The 25,657-nt window shown below is 41.0% G+C and overlaps 1 protein-coding gene across 2 annotated transcripts in view; it reads right to left on the bottom strand.

Moving 5' to 3' along the window:
• Nucleotides 1–25,657, bottom strand: part of BEND5 (BEN domain containing 5) — a 952,584-nt gene that overhangs the window by 176,068 nt on the left and 750,859 nt on the right. For both annotated transcript variants that reach the window (XM_057401794.1, XM_057401795.1), the window contains exon 8: nucleotides 18,460–18,574. In XM_057401794.1, coding sequence (XP_057257777.1) covers nucleotides 18,460–18,574 — 115 coding nt within the window. The remainder of the gene's footprint in view (nucleotides 1–18,459; nucleotides 18,575–25,657) is intronic.

Genomic DNA, 25,657 nt, shown 5'->3' with positions numbered 1-25,657 from the left:
TAACTTTTGAGAGCCTGCACTTTGGGGGAGACAAGGAGAGCTTTGGCTCACTGACTTGTCTTCTCTTGTACCAGTTCTGTTCTCCATTGGATACTGCTCTATATTCAAGGAATTTGTATACAAGGATACTTTCATACCTCTTTAAAAATGCAAACGCACAACGCAGCGTTGCATAGTGAATAAATCTAAAAGCACATTAATAGCTGCAAAGTTCTGGCAACTGAATTCATGTGCAGAGCAAAAGACCACCAAAAAAGCACCCAAGCTGCTACTCCCTTCCCACAACATTGAGATGAATGAGCCTCAAGAATGGCAAAAGGCATCCAAAAACACCCCACCAACCTTTGTTACCCTATAAGACTTCTGTGCTACTCTGTGTCGCTTCCCGGGAAGCAGCAGTCACTGTCTTACTGATCTCGGCTGAACCTCAAAGATATGGGAAAGTCAATTGTATGAAATGAGACTTCCAAAGAAAAACTTTGTGTGAAAGGAACTTCAACAAAAGGTTTTAATGAAATCTCTAATCCAAGGAGCTGCAATACAAAGTGGCAGCGGCATTCTTGATATCGCAGTGGAAATAATAATGCTTAGGAGGAAACTTTTCTCAGCTGCCGTTCCTCCTAAATGTGTCCTCCTTATGCTTCCCACCCCTCTTTCAATTAAAAGGTTTATAAAATAAGAAATGGAAAAAAATGTTAATGAAGGCAATATGGAACATTAAAAAAAAGATTATTTTTGAATATGGTCACATTATCTTTTATTGGCCCCTGAAAAAGGATAAAGTAAATGTTTTTTCATTATTATTTCTTGTTATAACAGTGTTCTGACACCAGTGGGTATAATTATTGCATCTGCAATTTTGTTTCATTCTCTCGATAACTTTTCTATTTCTACTTAATGTGTTTTTGTCTAGAAGGAAGCCCTGGTCAGCAGGGTGCCAAGCACTGCAAAACACTGTTGGTCTTTTGGGGAATAGAGCACATTCCTGCAGGAGATTTTTAGAAAGCTATGCAGAAGGGAACCAGAAGACTAGACTAGGGGCCCTGAAGTTGTCATGAAGTTCATAACATTCACATAATCTGAAAGCCAGGGGAGACGCTTCACCTAAGCTGACTTGTCTAAACAACAGGCCATTTCATGACAAGCTTCTACAGACATATCTATAAGGGAGAAAAAAACTTGGTCTTAATCTTCAGGCCTCATGAGATTACAATATGTGACTTGCCTTGGTGGGTTGTTTCCCCAGTTGAAACATTTACTTTCCTATAAAAAACATTTACTTTTCTATTCAAAACATTTGCTTCCTTATTTGAAAGTTTCTCTCGCCAAATATTTCTGTCATATCCTCCTCAGCTAATGTTTTCAGCACTTGCCTTGCCCTTCTGACTGAAGGCATGCCTTAAGGTGCTATCAGCTTCCTACATGAAATGGAATTATCTCCTTTATCTTGCACTACAAGATACGTTTTCCAGATGCCAGATCTTTGCCTCTTTCTTCTACTTTCTTTTACACTCCCATTTTAAGCCTCCCAAAGCAGAGTCAGTGCAACACAGCACATTAACTAGGTGAGAGCACAGGATTAGCCCAGTGAGATCGCATTCCATGTGTCCAGTGGGTGGTGGACCTCAAGTTCTTGCCTGCCAGTTATAAAGTAGCTAATTCTTAATCTCCTGGTAGCAGGTTCTGCCTCATGACATGTTGCTGGAATCAATGGGAATTAGGCACAGATAACCTTTAAAAATATGCCCCAGAGTAGCTGCAGTGTAGGTACTCAAATTAAAGCAAGTGTCATTGGTTGAAAGGTAATTTAAGTGTCAAAATCAGTGTGAGAATTTGCACCAAGTCCTCTCTCGCAGGACTACACACCTAGGCTCGCAATTCAATTAGGTATTACAGCACTAAAGCCAGACCTCTGCTCCTCATCTCTGAGCAGAGGATTCAGTATTTTAAAGAGACAAAAAAGCAGATGACAGCACTTTCTTCCTCCTCTTCCAGTCTGTATACAAAAGGCCTATTCTCCTTTACAACTCCTATCTCCTATACAAAGTTAGGTCTAGAAATCTACCCTTTACCGGAAAGCCCTGCGCTGGGTTTTTGTGGGTTGTCATTTTTTTTTTTGGGGGGGGGGGGATGGAATGGGAAGGGAGTGTTTTGGATTTAGTTGGTTGTTTTTTTGGGGGGGGTGTGTTTGTGATTTATATAATTTTATTTTGGGGCGTCTGTTTGTTTGTGTTTTTTTTTCTGGTTTTATTTTCGTTTGAGGATTTCTTGGGTTTTTTAGTTGGTTTTTCTTTTCAAGCCATAACCCAGAAGACCAAAAAGTCCCATGGACAAAGGGAAACATTTCAAACTGTGTAGCTGTTCTCGGGAGAAGTTTAACAGTCTCAAGAGGAGAAAAAGAAAGAGAGAGTATGGCAAGGCACAATTCTGTCCTGAAGCTGAACACTCTCCTCCAAATTCCATTCCTCATATGCTCTCTGTCCTGAGATGCCTCATCATGCCACATGTCCCAGCACTGATGCATTTATGCCTGCAGGCAATCTCCTGGGAGATTTTACTTGCTGTTGGTTTAGGCCCACTTTCCTTTTAGACTTGTGATGTTTCTTCTTTACCTATTAAGCCACACGATACCAAACCATAAACCCCTCCATATTGGATAGCTGAAAGAAAAAGACTCTGGCTTCTTACAAAAGAAAACTATTAGAAAATTATACATTTTGAAGCCAGAAAGAGTCTACTGTGATCATTGTTGCTGATCTACAATTCACACCAAAAGATATTTAAGCCTTTGAAGCCATTCCCATTCACAAACAAACAAAATTAACAAAAATAATCAACGAAACAAGCAACCCCTAAGCAGATCTTTTCAGGAAATATTTGGATTTCAGAACAGACCATCAGGGAAAATACACCAGAGTCTTTAACCATCCCCTCAAGGACTTGAATCTTCATTTATTTAAACATAAGTGTGAAGAGATTCTGCTCTTTAATTCCCTCCCTTATTATACTGAAAAGTAACCTTCAGGTTACTCCATGTTAGTATATTCCTTATGTATTCAGATCATGGGCTGATAAATCCCCACATATGGTCTCAGATCATGTCATTCCCTCCTTTACCTGCTGCCTGTTAATCTAAAATAATAAGCTTTAAGACTCTCTTGCCACACAGCAATTTTTCTAATTCTCTTCTCATTCTTTTAGCTCTTCAGAACAGGCCAATCCTGTGCTAAACAACTGTTTATGTATCTATGCACCTCACTTGTCTGACTGGCTTTTGAAGCATTGGGTTTTTGAATATTCCAGGTAACAAGTAATAATTTGAGACAGATCCAAGATACAAAGAGCACAAATGAGTGATGCCATGAACTTGAAAAGCCAAGGTTCTTAGAAACAGAATGTTTACTTAGACCTTTTCAGATAGGAATCAGAAATGACTCTGAGATAGAGTCATTGTTCAGAATACTCTGGTTGGCTGGATCAGGAATGCTGCGGTTGTATCCTCCTTCACCTTCAAGATGAAAAAGAACTTTACTGAGTTCTTCTAAGGTAGCAATCATTTGACTTCCATGGGAATTTATGAATCCTCAGCTGTGTTGTTACTGTTAACATGAGCTGACAGTTAAATGCATTTCATTAACAGAAACTAGAATGAGAATGACAAGACTTTAGCAGATCAGATCTGTAATTGAAAAGGTGACCAATGTAAAGAATAAGAACTGTCTACTAGGATTGCTCTTGCCTCTCATACCAATAACAGCATATCTCCTGGATGTGACCTGTCTTTCTTTTACACTAGTTAGCACTAGATGGAGATGTCAAGAACAAATCTACGCCAGCATCAGTTCTTTCTTGCACGTCAACAGCAGGAGTAAAAGTAAGCCCTGCTGGAAGAATTAAAAACAAAAAAGATTTTAGCAGCTGAAAACGCACAGAAGTTTAACAAAGGCATAATGGAAAGTAAAGGAGGTAGACTGGCAGTTTGTCAATTGATCCTTTTCAATCTCGGAAGGGCAGACAGAAGATCTATGGATAACTGCTGTGGTACAAATCTTGCTGGGAGTGCCTGCATGGAATGGATATTCTTACTGTGTAGCTTCCTCACTAGCAAGCACTGCCAAAAGATTGACTGGGCCTTGAACATCTATAGATTTCCAAAACCTACTGAACAAACCTACCTCCAGATGCACAAAATGACAATTTAATCCAGATGTAAAACAATGGGTAGAACCATAATAATGCTCAGCTGCAACACAATAATGAAAACCCTAGTGCTAGAATTTAAATGATGCTTAAACTGGGAGCTTCTACCCAAGGAGTAAAGACTAGGTGAACAGAGGGACATCTAAAAGTAATCCATTCTGCAGAAACACACTTTTTGGGTCAACCTTCCTTTGAAAATACATTTGGTCACTGAAAGTTCCTTCCCAAATTTAGAGTAGTTTTACTATCAGTTGATATATGAAGGTTATTCAGCCTGATTGCATAGTTAGCTATTGTGTTTCCTGCCACCAGCAGGGGGGTGTGAGGATGTGAGGGTGCAAAACAACCCATAAAAAAGGAAAAAAAAAAAAACACAACCCTACCTCTATTCATTCTGCTATATTTAGTACTCTGTCTTCCTCTGCCATAACAGCTTGCTTGATTGCGACGTCCACTTGCCGTGCCATACTCTTTAAGCTCTGAAAGCACTTTGGGAAAGTGAGGATCATTTATGATGTACTTGTACAGCACCTAGCAGAACAGGACTGGCTTCTGCAGTGTCAATGAATTATCAATCCTGTGAACATTCAGGTTCTCTTGATAAACTATTTCAACTCAAACTAATATACAAAATTCATTATTAATAATAAAAAAATGACCCGCTTGACTGGCTTTGCACGTTTCTGTGACATACTTCTCTCTGTTCTTGACATTCGCAAAGATACCACCTTACCATAACCCCTTCCACAATGCAGCTTACTCACTGCTTTGCAAAGGATCAGATCATAGCTCAGCCTACTCTATGACTAGAGACTGGTCTCGCTTAAATGAAAAACCCATTCTCTCACCCAGCTGTTATTTGGAAAATGAAATGCAAGGCCTCTGCCTCCCTTTCCTCCCCTGGGCATAGCACAGAGGCACCATAGAGGGGTTCAGGTTCTTCCTAGATCCAAGAGAGCTGGCAGATTCCCAGGATAACTGCTGCATTAGCCTCAGGGTATTGGAAAGTTCCAGCTCTTTTGTTAGCATCTGAATGTCTGAATGGCAGTGATGAAAGGGAGGGGGCAGCTAAACCCACTCCTCACCACCACAACAGCATTCCAGTGTTATTAGAAATCCAGCTGTTCTCTGCAAACAGGCAGGATTTACTGTTCATACTTTGGTTAAAGAGACAGATGAAATTCGGCTTCCCAATCCATTATCATTGTATTATCTATACAATTCATCAGCTCAATGGCCATGTCAGTAAAGAAAAGGGAAAGGGAACATTAGCATTCAGAGCACACGCACCACACAAAGCAGCAGGTTTATGATCTGCACAACCTGAAATAAGCACTTCTTTTCCCTGGGGACCTGGGTTAACATGGAGTAGCTGCACGGTAAATCGCATATACTTCTCTTAACATACATCCTTTCCCATCTGGGAGGGGAAGAGGCGGAATAGCTGTCCCACTCACTGATGGAGTCAGCTAATGCTTCTGTGGCTTGACACTGTGTGTCCAGAAATGTCACATCCCTTTCCTGATCCAACTGCTCCATGTTGGAAGGACAGTCTTCCTCCAGCTCTTAGGCACCAACCAGGTAAAGCCATCAGCTGTCAATCAGCTGTCATGTCTACCTCCTCCCAGACTGCCCTGACATCTCACCTCTGCCTGGCGCCAGGGGCAGCAGAGAAGTAAACTGATACGAGATTATTTGCCCCTTCTGCCATGTCAGCATAGCTACGATGGCTTTTGTATTTATAGGGAGTGGAGAGAGAAAAGGATTTTGTAGACAGTTTTTCAGTGTGTGGACATAATGGGGTATAGCAGTTGCATGGAAACAGCTCATTTCCAGCCTCTGACACCACAAAGCCCCTGTTTTCCTGAATGGACATGCTGAGTCACCCAACTTGTTACCAAGAAGCATAACTAATCATTTACTGCTATTAGCAAACAATAATCCTAAGAAAGAAATCATATAGGCATGGTTATATTTGAATATACCAACAACCTACCCAAGAAATCACTAGTTACACCTTGTCTTTCATTTCCAAGATTCCCAGAGCAGCTGCACGACAGCCGCTTAGATCTTGTCTCTGACTTCAGAATTGCTGTAAGCCCATCTACACCCAAGCTGCCGCTAAAAAGGGATTCCTCTCTACTCATTCCTCCCTCCTGTCTTCGTCCCATTTATCTGGCTGCACAGGGAGCCATAAGAGAACTGTTTTGTCAGCCTGGTTTTCTGCAGGATCGGTCCTTTTCTGGCTCACAGCACTGCCACACAAGTGACACTCTTGGCAAAAAGGAGATGGAAGGGATGCACAGCCAGAAGGAAAAACAACTGAACTGCCCCTTTGGGTACCAGCACGCACTTGCATTAGCTTAAAGCAGCTGTGAAACAGCAGTCTCCAACGTCTCTCTGCTTCAGCAGGAAAAGCTTGTGTACCAGTATCTAAATAGTTTCCTTTACAGCCACAACCAGCATTTTCAACTGAGCACCAGGTCTAGTTTTCAAGACCTTGCAAGCTCCTGAAACCCAAGACTTATCTTTGTTTCTTTTGGGAGACTTCAGCTATAAGAATTAGCACAAGAAAATCTGTATCTTCTCCAAAGAGAGAAGAGGAAACATCACAGCTGTGAACCATGAGATTCTTTACTACAAAGAGTGAAAACAGGGCTGTTCTAAGTCACAAAGACATTACGGTGCCCGGGAGCCAACATGCTGACCAAGAAATGTGGGTGGGAGATGTCTGCCTTGACACCCTCCACAAGTGATGTACATCCTCAGATTATTTAATGTTGTTTTATTAATGCAATATTGTTTTAGGTAATGGATGTTTATTATTTAGATTTGTCTCAGGATTGTTTTCATGTTGCATGACACTGCCCTTAGGACTAATATTATAAATTATACAGCAAGCTGCCATCCTTTTAAGTGCTGCAATTAAAAAAAAAGAAAAAAGAAAATAAAAATAAAAGAACAGCTGTCACCCAGGAAAAGAAAACAACAAAAAACAAACCTAAACAAACATTCCCTTAGGCTGCTGTTTTTTTTCCTAATAACTTGGATGGGATTTCCCCCTCCTCACCCATGTAGCCACAGTTGGAAGACAGGACTTTTCCATTGAAAGGCATTAAATTCTTCCCCTGTGATCTGAAGTTTAGTACTGAACCCTGTGCTTGTATATAACATGATAAAATTGGGCTCAAGGAAGGGACTCTTGCAAAAACCACTGAATTGATCACTATTTGCTGGTGATCATGTGTAAATGGGCACAACTTCAGAAAATCCCAGCATCTCAGTCCAGAAAGCTCTTCAGGAAGACTTAATCCCTAAACTGCCTTCTCTGACAGATGGTGGATCTGTGGGTCTAGGTGAGCAGATGTTGCTGAAATGGTGGAGTGGGAGTGGGGAAAGGAACGTTAGTTACATTGGAGAAGATTCTGAGATGCTCTTTGGGTTGAAACTGCACAAAACTGGGATACACACTAATCATGTGCTGAGGCTTCCTATGCTCACAGCATGCAAACAGCTTTCCTTGCTCTCCTTTAGGTTGTTCACCTAGAAGGGACAAGAGGTGCTCTTGTTGAGCTCTAATTGGTCATTCTACAGTTAAGGAAAATATTTGTGCTCTTGACTGTAGCTTCCATCCTTCACTTAATTGTTGCAAAGACAAACCCTGCTGGCAAAACACCTCACTGTAAACCTGTAAAGCAAAAATACAGAAGTAGCATGGCTCTGCCCCCTGGACTAGCAGATAGAAGGGTCTTTGAGAGCAATAGAAGCATGGAACGGTTTGGGTTGGAAGGGACATTTAAAAGGTCATTTAGTCCAACTCCCCTGCAATGAGCAGGGACATGCTCAACTAAAGCCGTGTCCAATCTGACACTGAATGTTTCCAGAGCTGGGTCTTCCACAACCTCTCTGGGCAAACTGTGCCAGTGTTTCATAATCCTCATTGTAAAAAATGTCTTCCTTATATCTAGTGTATCTACTTTCTTTTAGTTTAAAACCATTATCCCTTGTCCTAACACTGCAGACCATATTAAACAGTCTGTCCCCACCTTTCTCATAAGCCCCCTTTAAGTATTGAACAGCTGCAATAATGTCACCCAAGAGATTTCTCTTCTCCAGGAAGTCAGGAGAGTACTATCAAGTCCTACAGTAACTCTATATCAAGCAGGAGCCAGGACAGAGAAATCTCTTCCAAAGTAAGTCCCAAAGATGGGGAAGAATTGCATAGTCTAGGTAGGGAACAGCCCCACTCAATAACTGACAGTACAAAGACAGCTTGACTCCCTGTCTACATCCTCAACTGCTAGGGTGTGTGCACTGCTGGATGCAGTTCTTACATCCCAGTATGGGGGGATACAAACAAGGCTGGAGCTGAGCTCAACCTTGTCAATACTTCAGGTTCTGAGGTTTTCTCCCAGATGGGTCGACAGCCCAGTGGTGTTGCTGGCAAGGCAAATATAACACAGATAAAGACAGTTCATACTAAGCTTCATCTGCTTTTGATTTCTGCAAGGAACCACACTTTTTGTTTGGGCCACTAATTGTGTTGAGGAGGGAAAACTAAACAAAGGGCAAGGGCAGGATAGGAAGAAAGTCTATACAGAGTGAACGCACACTCCTGAGTCACAGCCTTCATTGAAACAGATGCGTCTGAGCACTTCCCTGAAGTAGACCTTCAGCAGAGCAACAGTATTACCAACTTCATTTGGGTGAAGAGAGAAGACAAAGCCTTGGGAATTGGAATCTGGATTGTCCCCATTGCTGACAGCTGCACAGACACTTTCCATACCACAGACCATCTCCTCCTGGGATAAGTGCAACATGGACACCTCTCTTGCCCATTGATGCTGAGCTGACACCTCCCCTCTTTCAAGTCACTTTGGCACAGCATCCTTATGGCGACTGCTAGGGTGCGAGGATTACTTTGATGCGTTTGCAACCAGGTGCAACCCACGTCAGAAGCTAACAATATGTGCCATGTAAGCAGGCAGCTGCCTGAAGACCACCAGTAACAAAGGCCAGTTGCCTATTACTGGAAACAGCTCAACAAACTGTACCAGCAGTGAAGACATGGCATATTTCTTGGGCTGTGTCACAGCCATAACTTCCTGGGTCTGGCAAATAGCCTTTTCTGAGCTGCCCTTCCTGTCTTCTGTATCAGTCCTTAAATGCCAGAGAGTGTGGCCTGGCAACTGCTGTTGAAGTAGAGCTCAGCTAATTATCTCATTAGACAGAGACCAACTCGGAGCGTTTCTCCCTTCTCCCACTTGCAAAACTAACAATAAAGCACTGCTTTGATTGCATGGGTGTATTTAAAGATAGCATTTTTCTAATATGGCTTGGTACCTACATAGTGGCTCAAAACCAATGAATGCAACATAGTTTTTTTTTACACACACTAATAAATGTGTGTAAAAAAAGCTACAGCTACTTTTAGATACATAAGACATTATTATTCCTAAATTGCAAATGGGTAAAACAAAACAAAGATCTACAGCAAATTGGCTGAAGTTTACCAAGTCATTTTCAACAAACCAAACCAACAAATCCAAAGACCAAAACCCCAAATAAAGCGCACAAAGAAAAAGAAAACCCCACTGGACACTTTGTTCCTTTGCTACTATGAAGAAAAACTCAAAACGCCAGAGATACAAGCCAGATTTAAAAAAGAAAGAAAAAAAAAGAGAAGAAAGCTGAATATGTTTAGTTACTTAACTGAAAGTAAAGCTAAGAAACCCAGATGGGATTATTCAGACCTGAGATCAGCTATTCAGAGGGGAGGAAAGGAATTCATATTCAGAGGGCTGGAGCACCTTTGCTATGGAGACAGGCTGAGTTGGTCTTGTTCAGCCTGGAAAAGGGAAGGCTCCAGGGAGACCTCAGAGCAGCTTCCAGTGCCTAAAGGGACTGACAAGAACTCTGGAGAAGGGCTTTTTACGAGGGCCTGTAGGGACAGGACAAGGGGAATGGATTTAAACTGACAGGAGATTTAGATTAGACATTAGAAAGAAGTTCTTCCCTGTGGGGGTGCTGAGGCGCTGGCACAGGGTGCCCAAAGAAGCTGTGGCTGCCCCATCCCTGGCAGTGCTCAAGGCCAGGTTGGATGGGGCTTGGAGCAACCTGCTCTAGTGGAAGGTGTCCCTGCCCATGGCAGGGGTTGGAACTGGATGAGCTTTAAGGTGCCTTCCAACCCAAACCAGTCTGGGATTCTATGATATCAACCAAACTGACATTAAGAATGCTGTTAATTACAAATACATTCTAGAAGACAAAAACATGCAATAAAATGAAGTCAATGAAGGTCAAGAATAGGCTCCTTTACCAACTCAGACATAAATGGCACTTAGGTACAAAACTTTGATTCATTTGGCTGGGATTCATGAGTTGGGTGCTTATTCTCTGCATAATAGCTCAAAGGTAATAATCACAAATGGTGTTATTTAAATGGAAAATAAATAGCCCTGTCTCTTTAAGGATATCATGTCTTATTCTCAAGGGAATAATGGCAGATATAAAAATCTATGATTTCAGAATTTCTCGTTATGACTTCTTTCTCTGCTTGTCTAAAAATAAAAGGCTACTCTGTAGTCCCAGATCAATCTTACTAAAAGAGAAGGGTTCACTTACAACAACGAAATTGCAGCTCTGACACTAGTTACATATTCATCACATGTGAAAATGGCCCCATAATGCCGCCTTCAAATCCTTCCAATAAGTTGTATTAAATTAGGTTGACTTAGGATTTTTTTTTCCTTACACCAAAAGCAAAATAAATATAGCTTTATTTAATGCTACTAAAAGGTTCAGATTCAGCTGGAACCCCAAGGCAAGTGGCTTTGTTGTTAAAGCACATATACTGAGTCTATTGATTGGTGTAGTCCTCTGTGCTAGAGAATTTGTCACATCAATAGCAACTGAAAAATACTCAGGAGCTGCAATATGGTTTAAATGAGCAGTTACAGCATCAATATAAAGAGCATTTTCAATGGCAGTAGATAGGAACCCTTTTGCAAACCCAGTATTTGTTTTAAGATAAAGGATGACAACTTTTTCACAAGGAGGATTTCTTTTTAAGTAATGGTGAGCAAAACAGCAAGCACTGTAACTGTCTTACAATCACAGCACTCTCTGGGCAATAAAGGCCACAAAGGAAAGAAAACCTCCAAGCAGGAAAGGAATGGCAATGCTACGAGCCAGATGGATATGAGAGCCAGAGCAAACCCCTGCTGATCACTCACCTCCCTGGTCTTTTGCATTGCTGCTGCCCAGCACTGACCTGTATCACAGCTGCAGATCCACCCTGGACCTGCTTTCCAAGTCTCTAACCTGGCACACCGCATGAGCTGGGAGGTACAAAACAGTCACAAACACACTCAGAACATGGGAGCAAGGCAGCACAGAACACTCCTGACCTGTCCTCAATGCCAAGCTGGGGTAGGAGGAAGTTTCTGCTGTGCCTTACCCTCTCCCCCAGCTACATGGGAGAAGGCGATACAAGGAAATGGCCATTCACTCACCATGGCAGGTCTCTTTCTGTTTGTTTTTCCACATTATCAGGGTGGTTGGTCCTGGCCACAGCTCTGTTTCTAATCTAAGAGGCTGTCAAAAGGCACTAGAGCATTGGAAAGCTACACTGGATTTCTGATTTTGAAACTGGAAAGGGAGAAGAGCTCCACCGCCACCACTCTATCAGGGGGTCAGTAACACACTTGGCACGTATGGCCTGCCTCCCCTCTAGTCGCAGCTAGGACAGGGAACATCAATTGCCTCCACATGAGTCACCAACCCCCAGCTGATCCTAAATGTGATCTAAGCAGGCACAGACAGAGATTCACTGGCCTCAGTAACATGAAATCTAAATTAAGACAACAAACAAGGTGCAAGAGGGGCCACTGAGGAGAAGTCCACGAAGCTCACAGCAGGCTGAAGTGGGAGATGCGGGATTAAGCAGCCTCAGGCCAGAGGAGACAGAGCTAATGCTCACCATCTGACAGCAAACTGGACAAGTACTGGGAAGACAAACCCACTGCACATTACTGAGCAGGCAGAAATCTCAATAGTTCAAAAAAATGCCCGAAACAAAAGTCTCTGGAAGCTGGGAAAGTACTTGGGGAAAAGGATTTTAAGAGCATCTCCTGCTCTTATGAGAGTGGCGCTGTCTACTGCTGCATTAGTGGATACTGGGCTGGTGAGGACTGACACAGCACGGCTGTTCTCACACACCCCCTAAGATGCATAGCCTCTGCTTTGGTCACAACTAATAAACAGAAATTCATGGCAAGGAACAAACATCCATTTTGTGGGATTGAAAAATCCCTATTTTGCAATAATAAGAAATAGTTTTACATCTAGGGGATGGAACATATTTTTCTTGACTTGGTGTATTTTTAGAGTACAATTCTGTCTCAATCACATCCCTTTTTCCCTTGGGTTAATGTACAATGGACATTCTTGTCATTCAGGCAGAAATCCTACTAAAGGAAGACGAGAAGCGGCATGTGCCGCAAGTTTTGAAGGAGATGAGAAATTTCACACTATCCTGATATCTTCTGGGTAACTGCTTATTTTATGATGACTAATAGGCAATTACTATGGTAATACTGCAATACAGCATGTGTGAGGTTTGGGAATGAGAAATTATAGGTAACTACCTTGGACTCATTTCTATGGTAACAAAAAGTAATTGTCATTAAATACCAGTTAGATTGCGGCTGTACCTGGTAATTATAGATTTTTTATGCCCAGTAACATAAATAAAGCCAATAAATTTATTCAAAAGGTCCATGATTGTTTACTTATATGTTGTTATATAGAATACACAATGACAAACACCTAATTAGGAAAAATAAACTCCACTGAGAGCTTCATCTTGTCATCTGAGACGGATACTCTGTTTTTCAATTCAAGGCAATACATGAATTTCACATGCATTAAACGAAGCTAAGAAAAACAGCAAGCCTTCCCCACCAGAAAGATAGGTTAACATCATAAAGAGCTATTGTGCAAGTGACATTATGCACAGAAGTAGCCATGTCTTACAAATGAACAAGGGATAATAAGAGCCATGTAACATATCCAGTCACTGTGACCATACGTATACGCTTGTATATGCAGGTATAGGTACATATTTTGCCTGGTCCAAAGCCTAGTCTTCTGTTTGTATTTCAGACTTTTCAAAAGGGATCTTTAAAAAGGGCAATTTTTTAAAATAAAACATGCCATTCACAAACAAGAGAAGATTGTCCTTTAGAAAAAGCTGATATGGAGCACCTCCCGAATGAAGACAGGCTGAGAAAGTTGGGGCTGTTCAGCCTGGAGAAGAGAAGGCTGCATGGAGACCTCATAGCAGCCTTCCAGTATCTGAAGGGGGCCTATAGGGATGCTGGGGAGGGACTTTTCATTAGGGACTGTAGAGACAGGACAAGGGGTAATGGATTCAAACTTAAGCAGGGGAAGTTTAGATTGGATATAAGGAAGAAATTCTTTACTGTGAGGGTGGTGAGGCACTGGAATTGGTTGCCCAGGGAAGTTGTGAATGCTCCATCCCTGGTGGTGTCCAAGGTCAGGATGGACAGAACCTTGGGTGACACGGTTTAGTGTGAGGTGTCCCTGCCCATGGCAGGGGGAGTGGAACTGGATGATCCTAAGGTTCTTTCCAACCGTAACTATTCTATGATTCTATTTTAAATGTTTCTTGAGCCTTTTTGGCTCCTTTTTTCGACCCAAAACAATTTGTCAAATTCAACTCACTTCCACAAACCTTTTCAGTCCTTACAAAATTATGTTTCTGGAGCAAGCAAATGTTTGGTTTGTCAAAAACATTTCACTCCAGCACAGCTTTCATTGCAATACTGACTCTGACACTGTACATGGTGAATTTGGCTTGCCAGTCTGGGTAAGACCAGCTTCCTTTCCATCCAACAAATTGCTTTGTTAACCCTTCACAGAAGCAAGCAGTAGAAATTGTGTTGACTACAAAAACATTGTACTTGACAGTGAAACAAGAAAAGATTAGAATCAGCGTGTGCCCTCTTTTCCCATTCACACAAATCCTTGCAATCCCTACAATCAAGCTAGAAGGATATTGTAGCAATGACAGTTCAGAACATTTCAGCTAATTCATGGCTTTAATTTACTGAAGGCTGATACTGTCACAGTTAACCAGCTGAAGGCAACACAGAAACGCTACGGAATGGGAAGCTTTACTGGATCATGCAGCAAAGCCTTTAGAGAACAGCCTGGATACTTGCACTGTCTTGTCATGGCATTTCTGGGATATCTCAGTGAAGAGCTGCCCAGTCTAAGAAACACATCCCTTTCGGTGCCAGTATAGGGTTTCATCTCCTGAAGGTGAGGCTGACAAATTGGAACTAATCTAAGACGGTGTGGTACAGTCATCTTGCCTGCGGGGACACATTCCAGCATTCAGCTGCAGAATGCCAGCTTAAGAGCAAGCTCTCGATAAAGGAAAGTTCAGGCCAAGCCTGGGGACGCACGACTTTTAAATCAAGAACACTTTTTTTCTTCTTAGGCTAACCCTGCGTCCCTGGGGATGGTGGTAGGTTCAGAAGATGATAATGCTGGACTGCAAGCAGAGAGAGCTTCCCAGCACTAGTTTTCCTGTACTTCCTAAAGCTGTTTCACAGTTTAATCCATCAGAAAGGATGAGATTAGTGTATAGAGAAACTCACAAATACTTGTATTTTCTGCCACGTTCTATCACAAAGCTAAAGATCAAGTCATGCACCATCCCCAGCAAAAGGGGTCTTTCAATTCTAGTGAGAGCTGAGGACAGGTTACCACAACAGAGACCAAATTATGCTGAAGATGAACTATTTTAGCTAGGTAAACAAATGGTATCTTCCTGGGCAATTTAATTAACAAGCCCATGTGGCATAGCATTTTCTACACACGGTAACTGCAAAGCCAGTTAGACTTAGATGCACGGGAAAACCAGGCTTTAAAGACTTTGAGCAAGGGATAAAAGCCTGTCATCCTGTTTTAGGAGAGACCTTACATTGCTGATCACAGTGAAAAAGTACCTATCATTATCCTGTATGCTAGAAAGAGCTGGGTGTACCCATGTGGCAAGAAAAGGACTATGGAGGTGCGTTTTTATCACTGAAGAAAGAGTGCAGTGTAACAGACATATGCACAGAAGGGTCTGATGCTAGCAAACCAACAAAGAGTGAGCATTGCAAACAGAAGCAATCCCAGTTAGCCAGTCAGTACTTCAGCTTGCAGGTAAATTTGTACACCCAGAGTACCACTTCTCTGCATCTAACCCTTCCGACACTTGTACCCAGCCAACTCTGATCTATTGTACTATGGTTTGCCTGTGATTTGTCATTTCTCAGCTCTTTTCAGAATGAAACAGGTGAAAGCAATGTTAATGTTCTGATTTTTAAACAGCCACTCAGAAATGTCACTGGAAACAAAATCTAGCAGAGGTAATTTCACCAACTGTCTTGGTTTATGTACGTAAGAAATTGCTATAAAGAGAGAAGACCGTACTAGTTCATTTTCTATTAAAAGATTAATGCTCTAAGATTACAATCCAATTCTGAATTTGGTCCATTTATTTTTAAAAAATACTTTTAAAAATTGTGTATGGACCTTACAAACATTCTAAATTAGAAGGGATGCTTAACCACTCCTTTAAGTCCCTTAAGGCCCCTTGTCTTTTTCATTCTTAACTGTATGGGTCCACAGATACACTTAAATTCTTGCATATACTTGAATAAACCAGTAAAGTTTAGCACCTTGTTTCCATGCATTCTGATATGCTGAGCACTGATTTCCATGGCCATTTATTTTAGAGCTGCCAGAATGTACATGCAACATATAAACAACTTTCCTCACAGATGTGTCTGTGCCGCGAGCACTTGTGCTTTATGGCTGTGATATTAAACTCACTTGTTGCTGGTTATGAGCATTTCACCACATGGAAGTCCCTTTAGAGTCACAACCCATTTGGTCTATTCCCTTGAGAATGAGCAACATTTTATAGATAATAGGCAATTCTTGGCATTATTGTTGCAGATTTGGCTCAAACTCCTAAACCGCAGCTCCTGAGCACTCAGAACAAAGGAACAAGGATAAGAAAAGCACAGGACGCACACCCTCTGTGAAAGCTTTGCATCCCCAAAAGTGACACTGAAGAAAATCCCAACGGCCAACCGATACTACATCACCCTGGGTAAATGAGTGGTTAGTTTCTGTTTTGGTCACAGGAGAACTGGTATATCCCATCCCTTCTATGAGAACTGCTGACATACTCAGGCTTCTAATGCTGCCCACTGCGCCTGGGATTTCAGAGGACAGTGAAGTGCATCCGACAGTATACTTTGTCAATTGTACAAAGCTGTGTACTGGTGGGGTAAAAAAAAAGTCCCTCTCACACTGGCAGGAGATCAATTTACAAACTCAAGCATGAGGTTTAATTACCCATTTCATTATCTTAGCTTGCATAGCTCTGAATGTGAACCTTCAATGAACCAAAGAAATAGTCACCAGCTGCTGCTTTGAGAAAGAAGGAGATAACAGGAAGTAGAAGTTCAAATGCCTGAAACTGCTCTTGCTGCATGTGGCACCACAGACCTTGTTTGCAAAAGCATGGGGATTGTCCCCAGCCAATAGATCTGTGTTATACCACAGTACGTGGAAGACTTCTGAAAGTCCTATTTATGTGCTAATTTGAACAAAGACCAAAAGAGATGAAACGGAGTTATCTCGCCAATCACAGAGAAGCCTCAGAGTTAAATTTTCAAATACTAGCAATTGATCCTTAGAGGTTTTTTTAAAATTCATCCAGTAAATTCAAGCAAACACATTGTGATGTGCTTGTGGATTTTGTATGAGCTGGAAATAAAGTGTTTGCTGTAAATTATTCACTCAGCACTAGTTAACTACAATGCTGGCGCATTACTAGGCTTTTTAATATTCTTCTCAAGATAATAGGTAGTATTTTGCTTACTACCCTCATTTTTAAGTTATTAGTAACATTAGGGCATTTGTAAATAAAGTGAAGAATTGCAAGAAAATCAAATGCTTTTCCAACTACCTCATTAAAAATCTCTTTAGTTCAGGAGGGTTGAAAACTCTTCATATCATGAAAAGCTAAAACAATAATATACAATCAGGCTCAGCAATTCCAAATGAATTCTAATGCCGTTTCATAATACCTGGGTTCCCAAAAGGCTTTTGAAGTTATGAGCCATGCATATGACTGTAAATCTGCATGCCTTTCAAAAAGTATAAATAAAAAAAACGTAATACATAAAAAAAAAAAGTGCAGGAGAAAAATGTACAGGGCAAGTGAATTTATGAGAAAAAATGAAAACTACTTCATTTCAGGGGGGTAAAGAGCACATATCAAAACAAAGAACAGCCAGCAGCACTGTTTTCTGTGACTTCCATCTTCTTCCTGTCTCCTATCTTCATTGGTCTCCTCATCCACACAATAACCTAGTCTTATTCTGCTTAGCAATGCAATACCTAATTAGATCAAAGCTCAAGGTAGCCCGGCTACAGAGTTTATTGTGTTATTTAGTCTTGCGCTGTAAGCAAAACCACATACAGTGTATTACGTTTCTCAGGGGCTTCTCCAGAGAACTATGTGGTACATGTAATTGCCCCCACAAACAAATCATCAACTAATCAACTGCTTTTCATTATCACCTCCAGCAGCACATTTATTTTGTAAATAAATGCATTAACAGCAACCAATTTTAGGGAAAACAAAAGATTATCTGAATGCGTTCTCAACAGAGGAGGTGGTAAAGTAGTAATTCAAATACTAAAATGAAGCAAAATTAGCATAGGGTGGAATGATTACTCCATTCCATGTATCCCTATCTATTACAGTACAATAATAGACTGAAATCTGCGACTTTAATGGATGATCTGGGTAGCTGAAGGGAACTGTGATTGACTGACACATAGAGGCTGATGAGCAGCATAATGAATGCATTTATAAAACACAGCTAAGGTTTAACTCTAAGCTGACTTGAACGCCCACAGCTAGAGGAGGTTTGCAGAGCAGATATCCTGTTGTCTTGGAGAGTTGCTCTCTACCTCCTAAAGCAAGCAAATTTGCCTTTGAGCTCTCTTCCTCAACAGGAACTTCAGGAAGCACACAGCCACATGAGAACCTTCAGTTTAAGAAGAATCAGTTGAAACAAGCCATATAAGATTCAGTGACAAAACAGTGCAGTGTATAAGGTAGATACAGCAACACCAAATTCATTCTCTATACCATACCTGTAATTTCCTAGGTATACTCCATCAGGATTGAGCATGGGTGCAATCTTGAAGACCAGGTGGTCTCTCAGTACCTTCGCAATAGGATGCTGGCTCACAAGGAAATCAATTATACCTGAGAAAAATCAAAGCAGAGTTTGAAGAGGAGGGGTTATATCATCAACCATTTCCAGATATCTAGCTGAAATTTCACATATTAGATTAGAATAATCACCCATCTTGGTTCCTAGCACTGCTCCTGCTTCCAACAGAACAAACCACTTGCAATCACACAGCACCTGCCACCTTCTAAAATTCCAGAAATAAGAACTTTAAGGATAAATATCTTAGCTCATCCTCATACCAAGTACAATACACCTACATTATCAGACACAGTCAAGTTTCCACAGCAGGAAAAGTTACTGCTCATCAGCTGAGCCACAACAAAACATTTCTCCTCTTAAGTGGTGAAATGAAGTACAACCTACAAGTTTTACTTGTTGGCACCTTACATACACAGCAGGTATTCAGGGGCACGTGCTGCAGCTCAGCTCATGAGTGGCAATTTGGTGAGTGGAGGCACCTCAAATTTGTTTGAGCATGTGCCCAGACCTACTCTTGACATATGAACACAGAGTTCAGATCATCTGCATGTATAAAGAGGTATAAAATGCCTCACTAGATCTGTGAGAGTTACATAAACTCTGTAACAGGCAGAGGAAAACTGGGATTGACAGGCTGGGATTTAGAAGGTCAGATTCTTCACTTATTTTACACCCATAAAAATCAGGAGTAACTCATCAGCAAAGCTCCTTTGATGTGGAACCAAGGCAAGTGACAGGGAACCAAGCCCTAAATGCCCTTCCTTCAGGCACAGTCACAGCACCAGACCCCACAGGAGCTACTGCCTTTGGGCATTGTGCTCAGGGAGCGACTAAACATTGCCTTGCTGCAAGGCTGGTGCTGGGGCAGGAGGCAGGCGGTCTGGCAGTTAAATTCTTTGCTGATTCCTCCACTGAGTTGGTACTGACAGAAATAGCTTCCAGGGAATTAATGTCGAGATAAATTGAGTTCCTGTGTAATCTCAGGACACCCACAGATAGGTCATGACAATTTGCTATTTATTGTGAGGTCCATCCTGTGAAGCAGGAACCATTTACTGAATTTCCCCAGAATAAATCAATCACTACGCTCTAGTAACAGGATAAAATTAAGCAGAGAAAAATTAAGGCCTATCATCAGTGAAATTTCACTAATGGTGAGCTCTATTAGACTGTGGAATTGTCTCTCCAGGGGAAGGGTGGAATCCTGTCATCAGAGATGCTGGACAGGGCAAAGCCCTAGGGAACAGATCTAACAAGTAACTATGAGGCATAGAAGAGATGACATGGGCTAACTAGCTGACTTCAAAAAAGCTAATTTCAGACCGGATTTTTTGTGAGCCAACCAAAATCTTTAAAAACAAATTAAAACATCCATACATGCCAGGTTAAACATACTTGTTTACAGTTAGCTGAAACATACATTAAAGATAGGACCAAAATCTCACGTGCTGTACAATTTCTTCAGTTAGCTTATTTCCTAAGACCCATTTTGTGCTTCAAATACTAACAAATCTGAACCTGTGCTACTGTTAGAATGAATTCTAATTTGCTGATGCACGTGGGAAAAAAATGAGGCTTCTGAAATGTCTAAGATGATCAAGGTATACTCGACTCAAAACACCAGCAATTTTTATTTCTATTTAGTGACAAATCCTAAATAAGAAAAAGCCCCTTTCTGTAACCAGGTCTTCCACTTGAGAAGAAACTAAACCTGAATTTCTGAGGCAAATTAGCATACACATAATTATATTGCTCAGGAAATGATTCTGTAATTACCTCCCCCCAGTGAAGGAAAACAAACATTGATCTGCTTTTTGGCTAGTGTTGTGTCTTTTGTTCATTATACAGCAGCAAGAACATGAAGAAACTACAGGGACACAGTTGGATCCTGAATAACCACATTTCCTAACTGTATGCAAACATGAAAGTCTCAGCTATGTTAACCTGCTGCTCTAACTGTTTTCTGACAGCGTCTAAAACATAATCCACAGTACATACACCTGCAGGGCTCTAAATTACTGAAAGGGATATGGTCCTGCACTTAGTCTATGGCTCTTGAGACAGTATAGAATCACAGAATAGTTAGGGTTGGAAAAGATTAGACTCCAAACATCACATCAGTTGTTTTCTGAAGTACTGGAAAGAGTTAGCTATTCAGAAATCAGTTTGTCCAGAACATCCTTTATCCTAGGTCAAGTATGATCTTTCAAAAGAGCTACAATAAAAGAAGCGCAAATATTACATTCTGTGCATGATCAACACTTCACCAAAGACCTTGGTGGAACACTTTTGCCATGAGATCTGGCAGTGTACCAAGTGTGTACTTGTGACAGCTCTGCATGCTGGATGGCAAATACCTCAGGGATTACATGACTGCTTTTCATTCAGGAGGTAACCCAAGAGCCCAAACACTCAGAGCTTTGCTCTGGCTGTAATCATGCCAGGGAAGAGGCTTGTCCAGGTTCTGCTCATTTTGCTCCTGTTATTGATGCAGCCTCACTCACAGAGCTTGGCAAAGGCATCTCGGCAGCTAGAAGCTACAGATTTCAGCTTCACACAGGGAATTATTTTTGCCACAAGCAAGAAAGGGCTATGACAAGGAAAGCTGTGTTTAAACACCTAATGGGCGAGCCTCTGCTCTGCACAATTCACTATTGCACTGGACACACCAGACTAAGGGAAAAGACTGGCCTTGGACACCCAGCAGCTCAGTAGCAAATGAGACCCGACATTTTGCAATGTATCACAACCTACTAGGGGATACCACAGCCAAGTTCACCCAATCCAAAGAAATTAACTCTGTTTTTTTTCATTTAGGAGACGATTGAATCTGAAGAAGTCTTACCCCACATGATAAAAATACAAAGCAAGAGCTAAAAATAACCAACTCACAGAAATCTAACCTGGAATTAAAGGCTAAAGAGAAGCATCAGGTGAAAGCATACAACTACATATACAAACCTCACCATAAAATGATTGTAAGCATCCAAATAATGAATACAATTAGCAAATAGCTTTCTCTTTCAGAGGAACCCAATAGTCTCTAGATCAATAACACTTAAAGTAAAAAGACAGATATCAGACTATTTAAAAATACCATTGCAGAGAACTTGGTCCTCCTGTTAATAAATCAATACAAACTAAATTTTACAGCTTCTATAATCAGCAAGAGACATATCAGCTTATCTCAGTAGGCTGGGGTTAAGAATTTGGCAGCAACCAAAGCCCATTTAATATCATTTAGTTCAAGGCTACATGGCAATACAACAGATGCCCTAATTTATTTGTTGATCTTTGTATTAAAATAACAGTTTGCTGGTAAACAGGAAGGGTAATGATGCCAGTCACCCTTGTTAGTGGCTAATAATTGCTTAATTTGTCCACTAATTGACCTGTGCTACTGTTGAAGCACTGGATCGTGTTGCAGGGCACGAAGTAAACAAGGCCACTATAATGTTACTTTAGAGAATGACTTCTGGAAATAGAACTACTTATTGCTATAAATTTTCTCTTCACAGATGAGCAGATTAATTGGTCTGCCAATTAGTCTGCTATTAAAGGAAAAAAAGGGCTGCCCACAGATTGGTTGGATCTTCGAACTGCAGCCCCAGTTTGGGTCAAATGAAATAATCCAATCTGAATCAGTCACATCAGCTATGAAAAATAAGACAAGCACTATTTAAAAACAAAGCTCTGTGGCTGGGGATCAAGGAATATAGCCCAATAACTACGTATTAGCTCTTCAACTGACTTTAAAATAAAATGGAGAAGATGGAATGGGCCTACTCAGGCACATTACAGTGTGGAAAAGTTCTCCAATTAATAGAGGCAAAACAATACAGAATATTTTCATATCAAGCTTTCTGGAAAGTAATTAAAATAATTATTTTTCAAATAATAACATGCAATTATAGATGCTGCCTGGAACCAGAACAGCTCAAAAATTAGCAATTTAGCCATGACATAAGAAGAAACTTAGTTTTAGTTGGTAAATGCAGCTTCATGGAAACTGCTAAATCAGGACCAAATCTCCTCTACTCCAAGTAACTTCTCTGTCATTACTCTTTCTCAAGGCTAAATGCCCTTTCTCAAATTCCTGCTGTCTTTCACAGCTCAGCACCACTCACCTACCTCAACACCAAATCCTGTGGAATCTCTTTACTTGCCCTAATCCAGGCTCAAATTAGCTACTGGTGCTTCACAAGCAAGTCGATTGTTTCCTCACCCATAACATGCCAAAGCAACCTTCTCTGCTCACATGATTTCCACTGCTCTGTCTGGATGTTTCCCCAGTCAACCACTTTAAACTCTGTTTAAACTTCCTGCTGCCTCTAACATGACCTCTCCACATTTGCTCCTTGCAAACAAAAGCGTGTCTTGTCCCCTGTTTCACCATTACCCCATCCTTTTACTCTCAGTCTGGCAATATACTTAATTGTATAACTATATAATGCATTTTCCCTGCTTCTATTACTGAAAATCTAATCTCCACAGATCCTAATGCAATATGGCAACTGCTAATGCAAATATATCCTGTACTGTGTCTAGTATATGCCAAGAAAGAAGTCATTTTTATTTTCAGACCCATTTTCCTAATGCTAAATAGCTGCTGGTATCCTCCAGTCAGCTCACTATAACCTACAGTTTAAAGAGAAGGTAAGAATTAAGCTCTAAAACCAATAGGATATATCAACTGGAAAATAAACACAAAGGAGTCCTGGATGCTTAGCTTATATAAAACCATTGAAATGTTCTATTACAGGAGAGTGAAACCAACATGAAAGACACATCTGTGGAGAACGGGAAAGCAAAAATGTGGGGTCGGGCTTTTTGAAGAGATTTTTTTAATGTGATGGTGAAAAAAATCTAAGGTGATAGAATATTGTAGCTGCTTAGCCCTATAGCCACAGAACAAGTATAGCACAAGCAGTAAACAGCAGCAGGGCACTGCCATGCGACCACTGGTTTGTGAAGCAATTCTCTTTTGGCAAAGGGGCCCTTGTCTGTTCAACCTTTGCCTTTTCTCATGGGACTGCAGGAAAACAACAACAAAACAAAACACCACACCTCCTGCCCCCCTTCCCTCCCAAAACAAGGGAACAAAACATGAAAAAGACACATAGATGTTCCTCTCCAACCCAGCATGGTGGGAAAGATGTCACACACACTGAACCTTACCCAGCACAGGTCACAGCAACGCTGTGCCAGCATGGTCTCTACAGATAGTGCATCTGTGCTTCCAGAGCAGCCTCCAGCACAGGCCAATAGTCAGAAATGATCCAATAATGTCTTAGCCTGAAGTGTTCCCAATATTCAACACACAGCAAGGGAAAAAGAAGAAAAGGCATGCGAATGGTGATAAACGAGCAGAGCTGACTCACAGCAGGGTTATTGACATGATCTAACATCATGCTGTCATTGAAATTATCCCTACAGAAGATCATCACATAGAGTGATCCATAAGCACAAGATCATTGCAGATGCTGACTCTGCTTTTCTTAGAGTGCTGCTTCTCCACTTTATGTGTAAAAACAGACTGCCAAACTCAACTGTGGTTTGTTGGTTTGGGGTTTTCTTTTTTATATACTCTATAGAATCACATTTATTTGGGCTGAAGGGGTGCAAAAGGGTGTGCACATTGATTCAGACATCCATACAGAAGGAATTTGTAGATTTAGGAATGTGTCATTAATTGGTTTCCTTAACTTTCCAAATGCCCCTTTGGAATCCATGGCAAAATCAAAGTTTATTTCATCAAAATTATAAAAATAATATGGGTAATGAAGGAGCACTGCAAAACTAAAACGGGCACCTAGTTAATGGCATCAGATGAAGGAAAATTTGTTGCCTGAAGTACATCAGTCAACAGTTTCCAGTTGCCAAGTCTGATGTATGTCTGCATACATATGCCTCTCTCTGAGTAGTTACTGCAGTTGAGAGTGGGAAGATCCAGAGCACTGGCCGTTTTTCATTAACTCCCTCTCTGGCCATCCTCAATACGCACAAGTGCAAGGGAATTGCTTGCACTCAGAGAGGAATGAAGTACCATCCTCAGTGAGTATTCGTCAGATCCTACCTTTCAGGTCAACCTTTTCATGTTCTTCGTATCTTCTCTGTACTGAATTCCGTATAACTCAAATTCCACCTAACCTTCCCCTAGGATAGGCTCAGAGGGGGCCCGCACAGGACTGAATGTACCATATGATGAAAAACAATCAAGTTCCTAGAAAATGCAGAGAAGATAACATTTTTTCCCAGTATTTCCCATGGACGGGAAGCTCTCAAAGGAGACAACTGCTAAACAGCACCATTACCCAGGACAAAACACACAGGAACCAACCAACACAGGTGAGACAGCTTTGGAGAGGATGCAATAGGTCAACCAGATACATCCCTGGTTACAGCTCATCAAAAGTACACAAAGAAAAAGTTGATTGATTCTCCTGGAATACCAAGACTTTGTCCTCAGCTGGACAAACATCTCAGTGCTAAATAAGATCTCATTGCTTGAGTGTGGCTGGTTAGAACCACCCCCAAAAAGTCTTTAGTCTCCTGTGGTCATTTCAGTGGGTTTATATTTGTAACTATCATTACTATCATAAAAAAATAAAAGCAACTGTTAAGTCCCTGGTGGGTTGTATAGATGGCCCCACCTCACATTTTTAAAGGAGTTTTAATCAACCTGAGATAGAAAAGTTGCACACCTAACATTAAGGATGCAGCTAGGATAAGATTGATTAGGAGCATATCCAGCTATATTATGGCATATTTGTTCTTTTATTTACCATTTATTCTCCCATCTATTCTCTGCTGTAACTCTGTATTTCTTAAAAACACAGGATTAAAAGCAAAGGAAATCTCAAATAATGGGATAAAATGAATGTGCAGGAAATTAATGAGTGAATTAGATTACAGCAGATGAAACACTGAGGTCTCAAATGCAAAATGCAGGGAGTTTATTTAATTTGTTACTGTTTTAAAATGAAAATATGCTCACTGACTCGAGTTAGTAATTTCACTATTTTAAGATATGTTAGGCCATTACAGCTAGGGCTGTTTCCACAGCAGTGGAATAAATGAAACCAGCCAGTCTCCCAGGGAACGCACTACCTCAC

The sequence above is a fragment of the Pezoporus wallicus genome, unplaced genomic scaffold (assembly GCF_028554395.1).
Source record: "Pezoporus wallicus isolate ANWC-B61680 ecotype Strahan unplaced genomic scaffold, APGP_CSIRO_Pwel_v1 contig_1035, whole genome shotgun sequence".
Classification (NCBI taxonomy): domain Eukaryota; kingdom Metazoa; phylum Chordata; class Aves; order Psittaciformes; family Psittacidae; genus Pezoporus; species Pezoporus wallicus.
The sequence above is the reverse complement of the archived record's forward strand: the minus strand, read 5'-3'. Positions and strand labels throughout refer to the sequence as shown.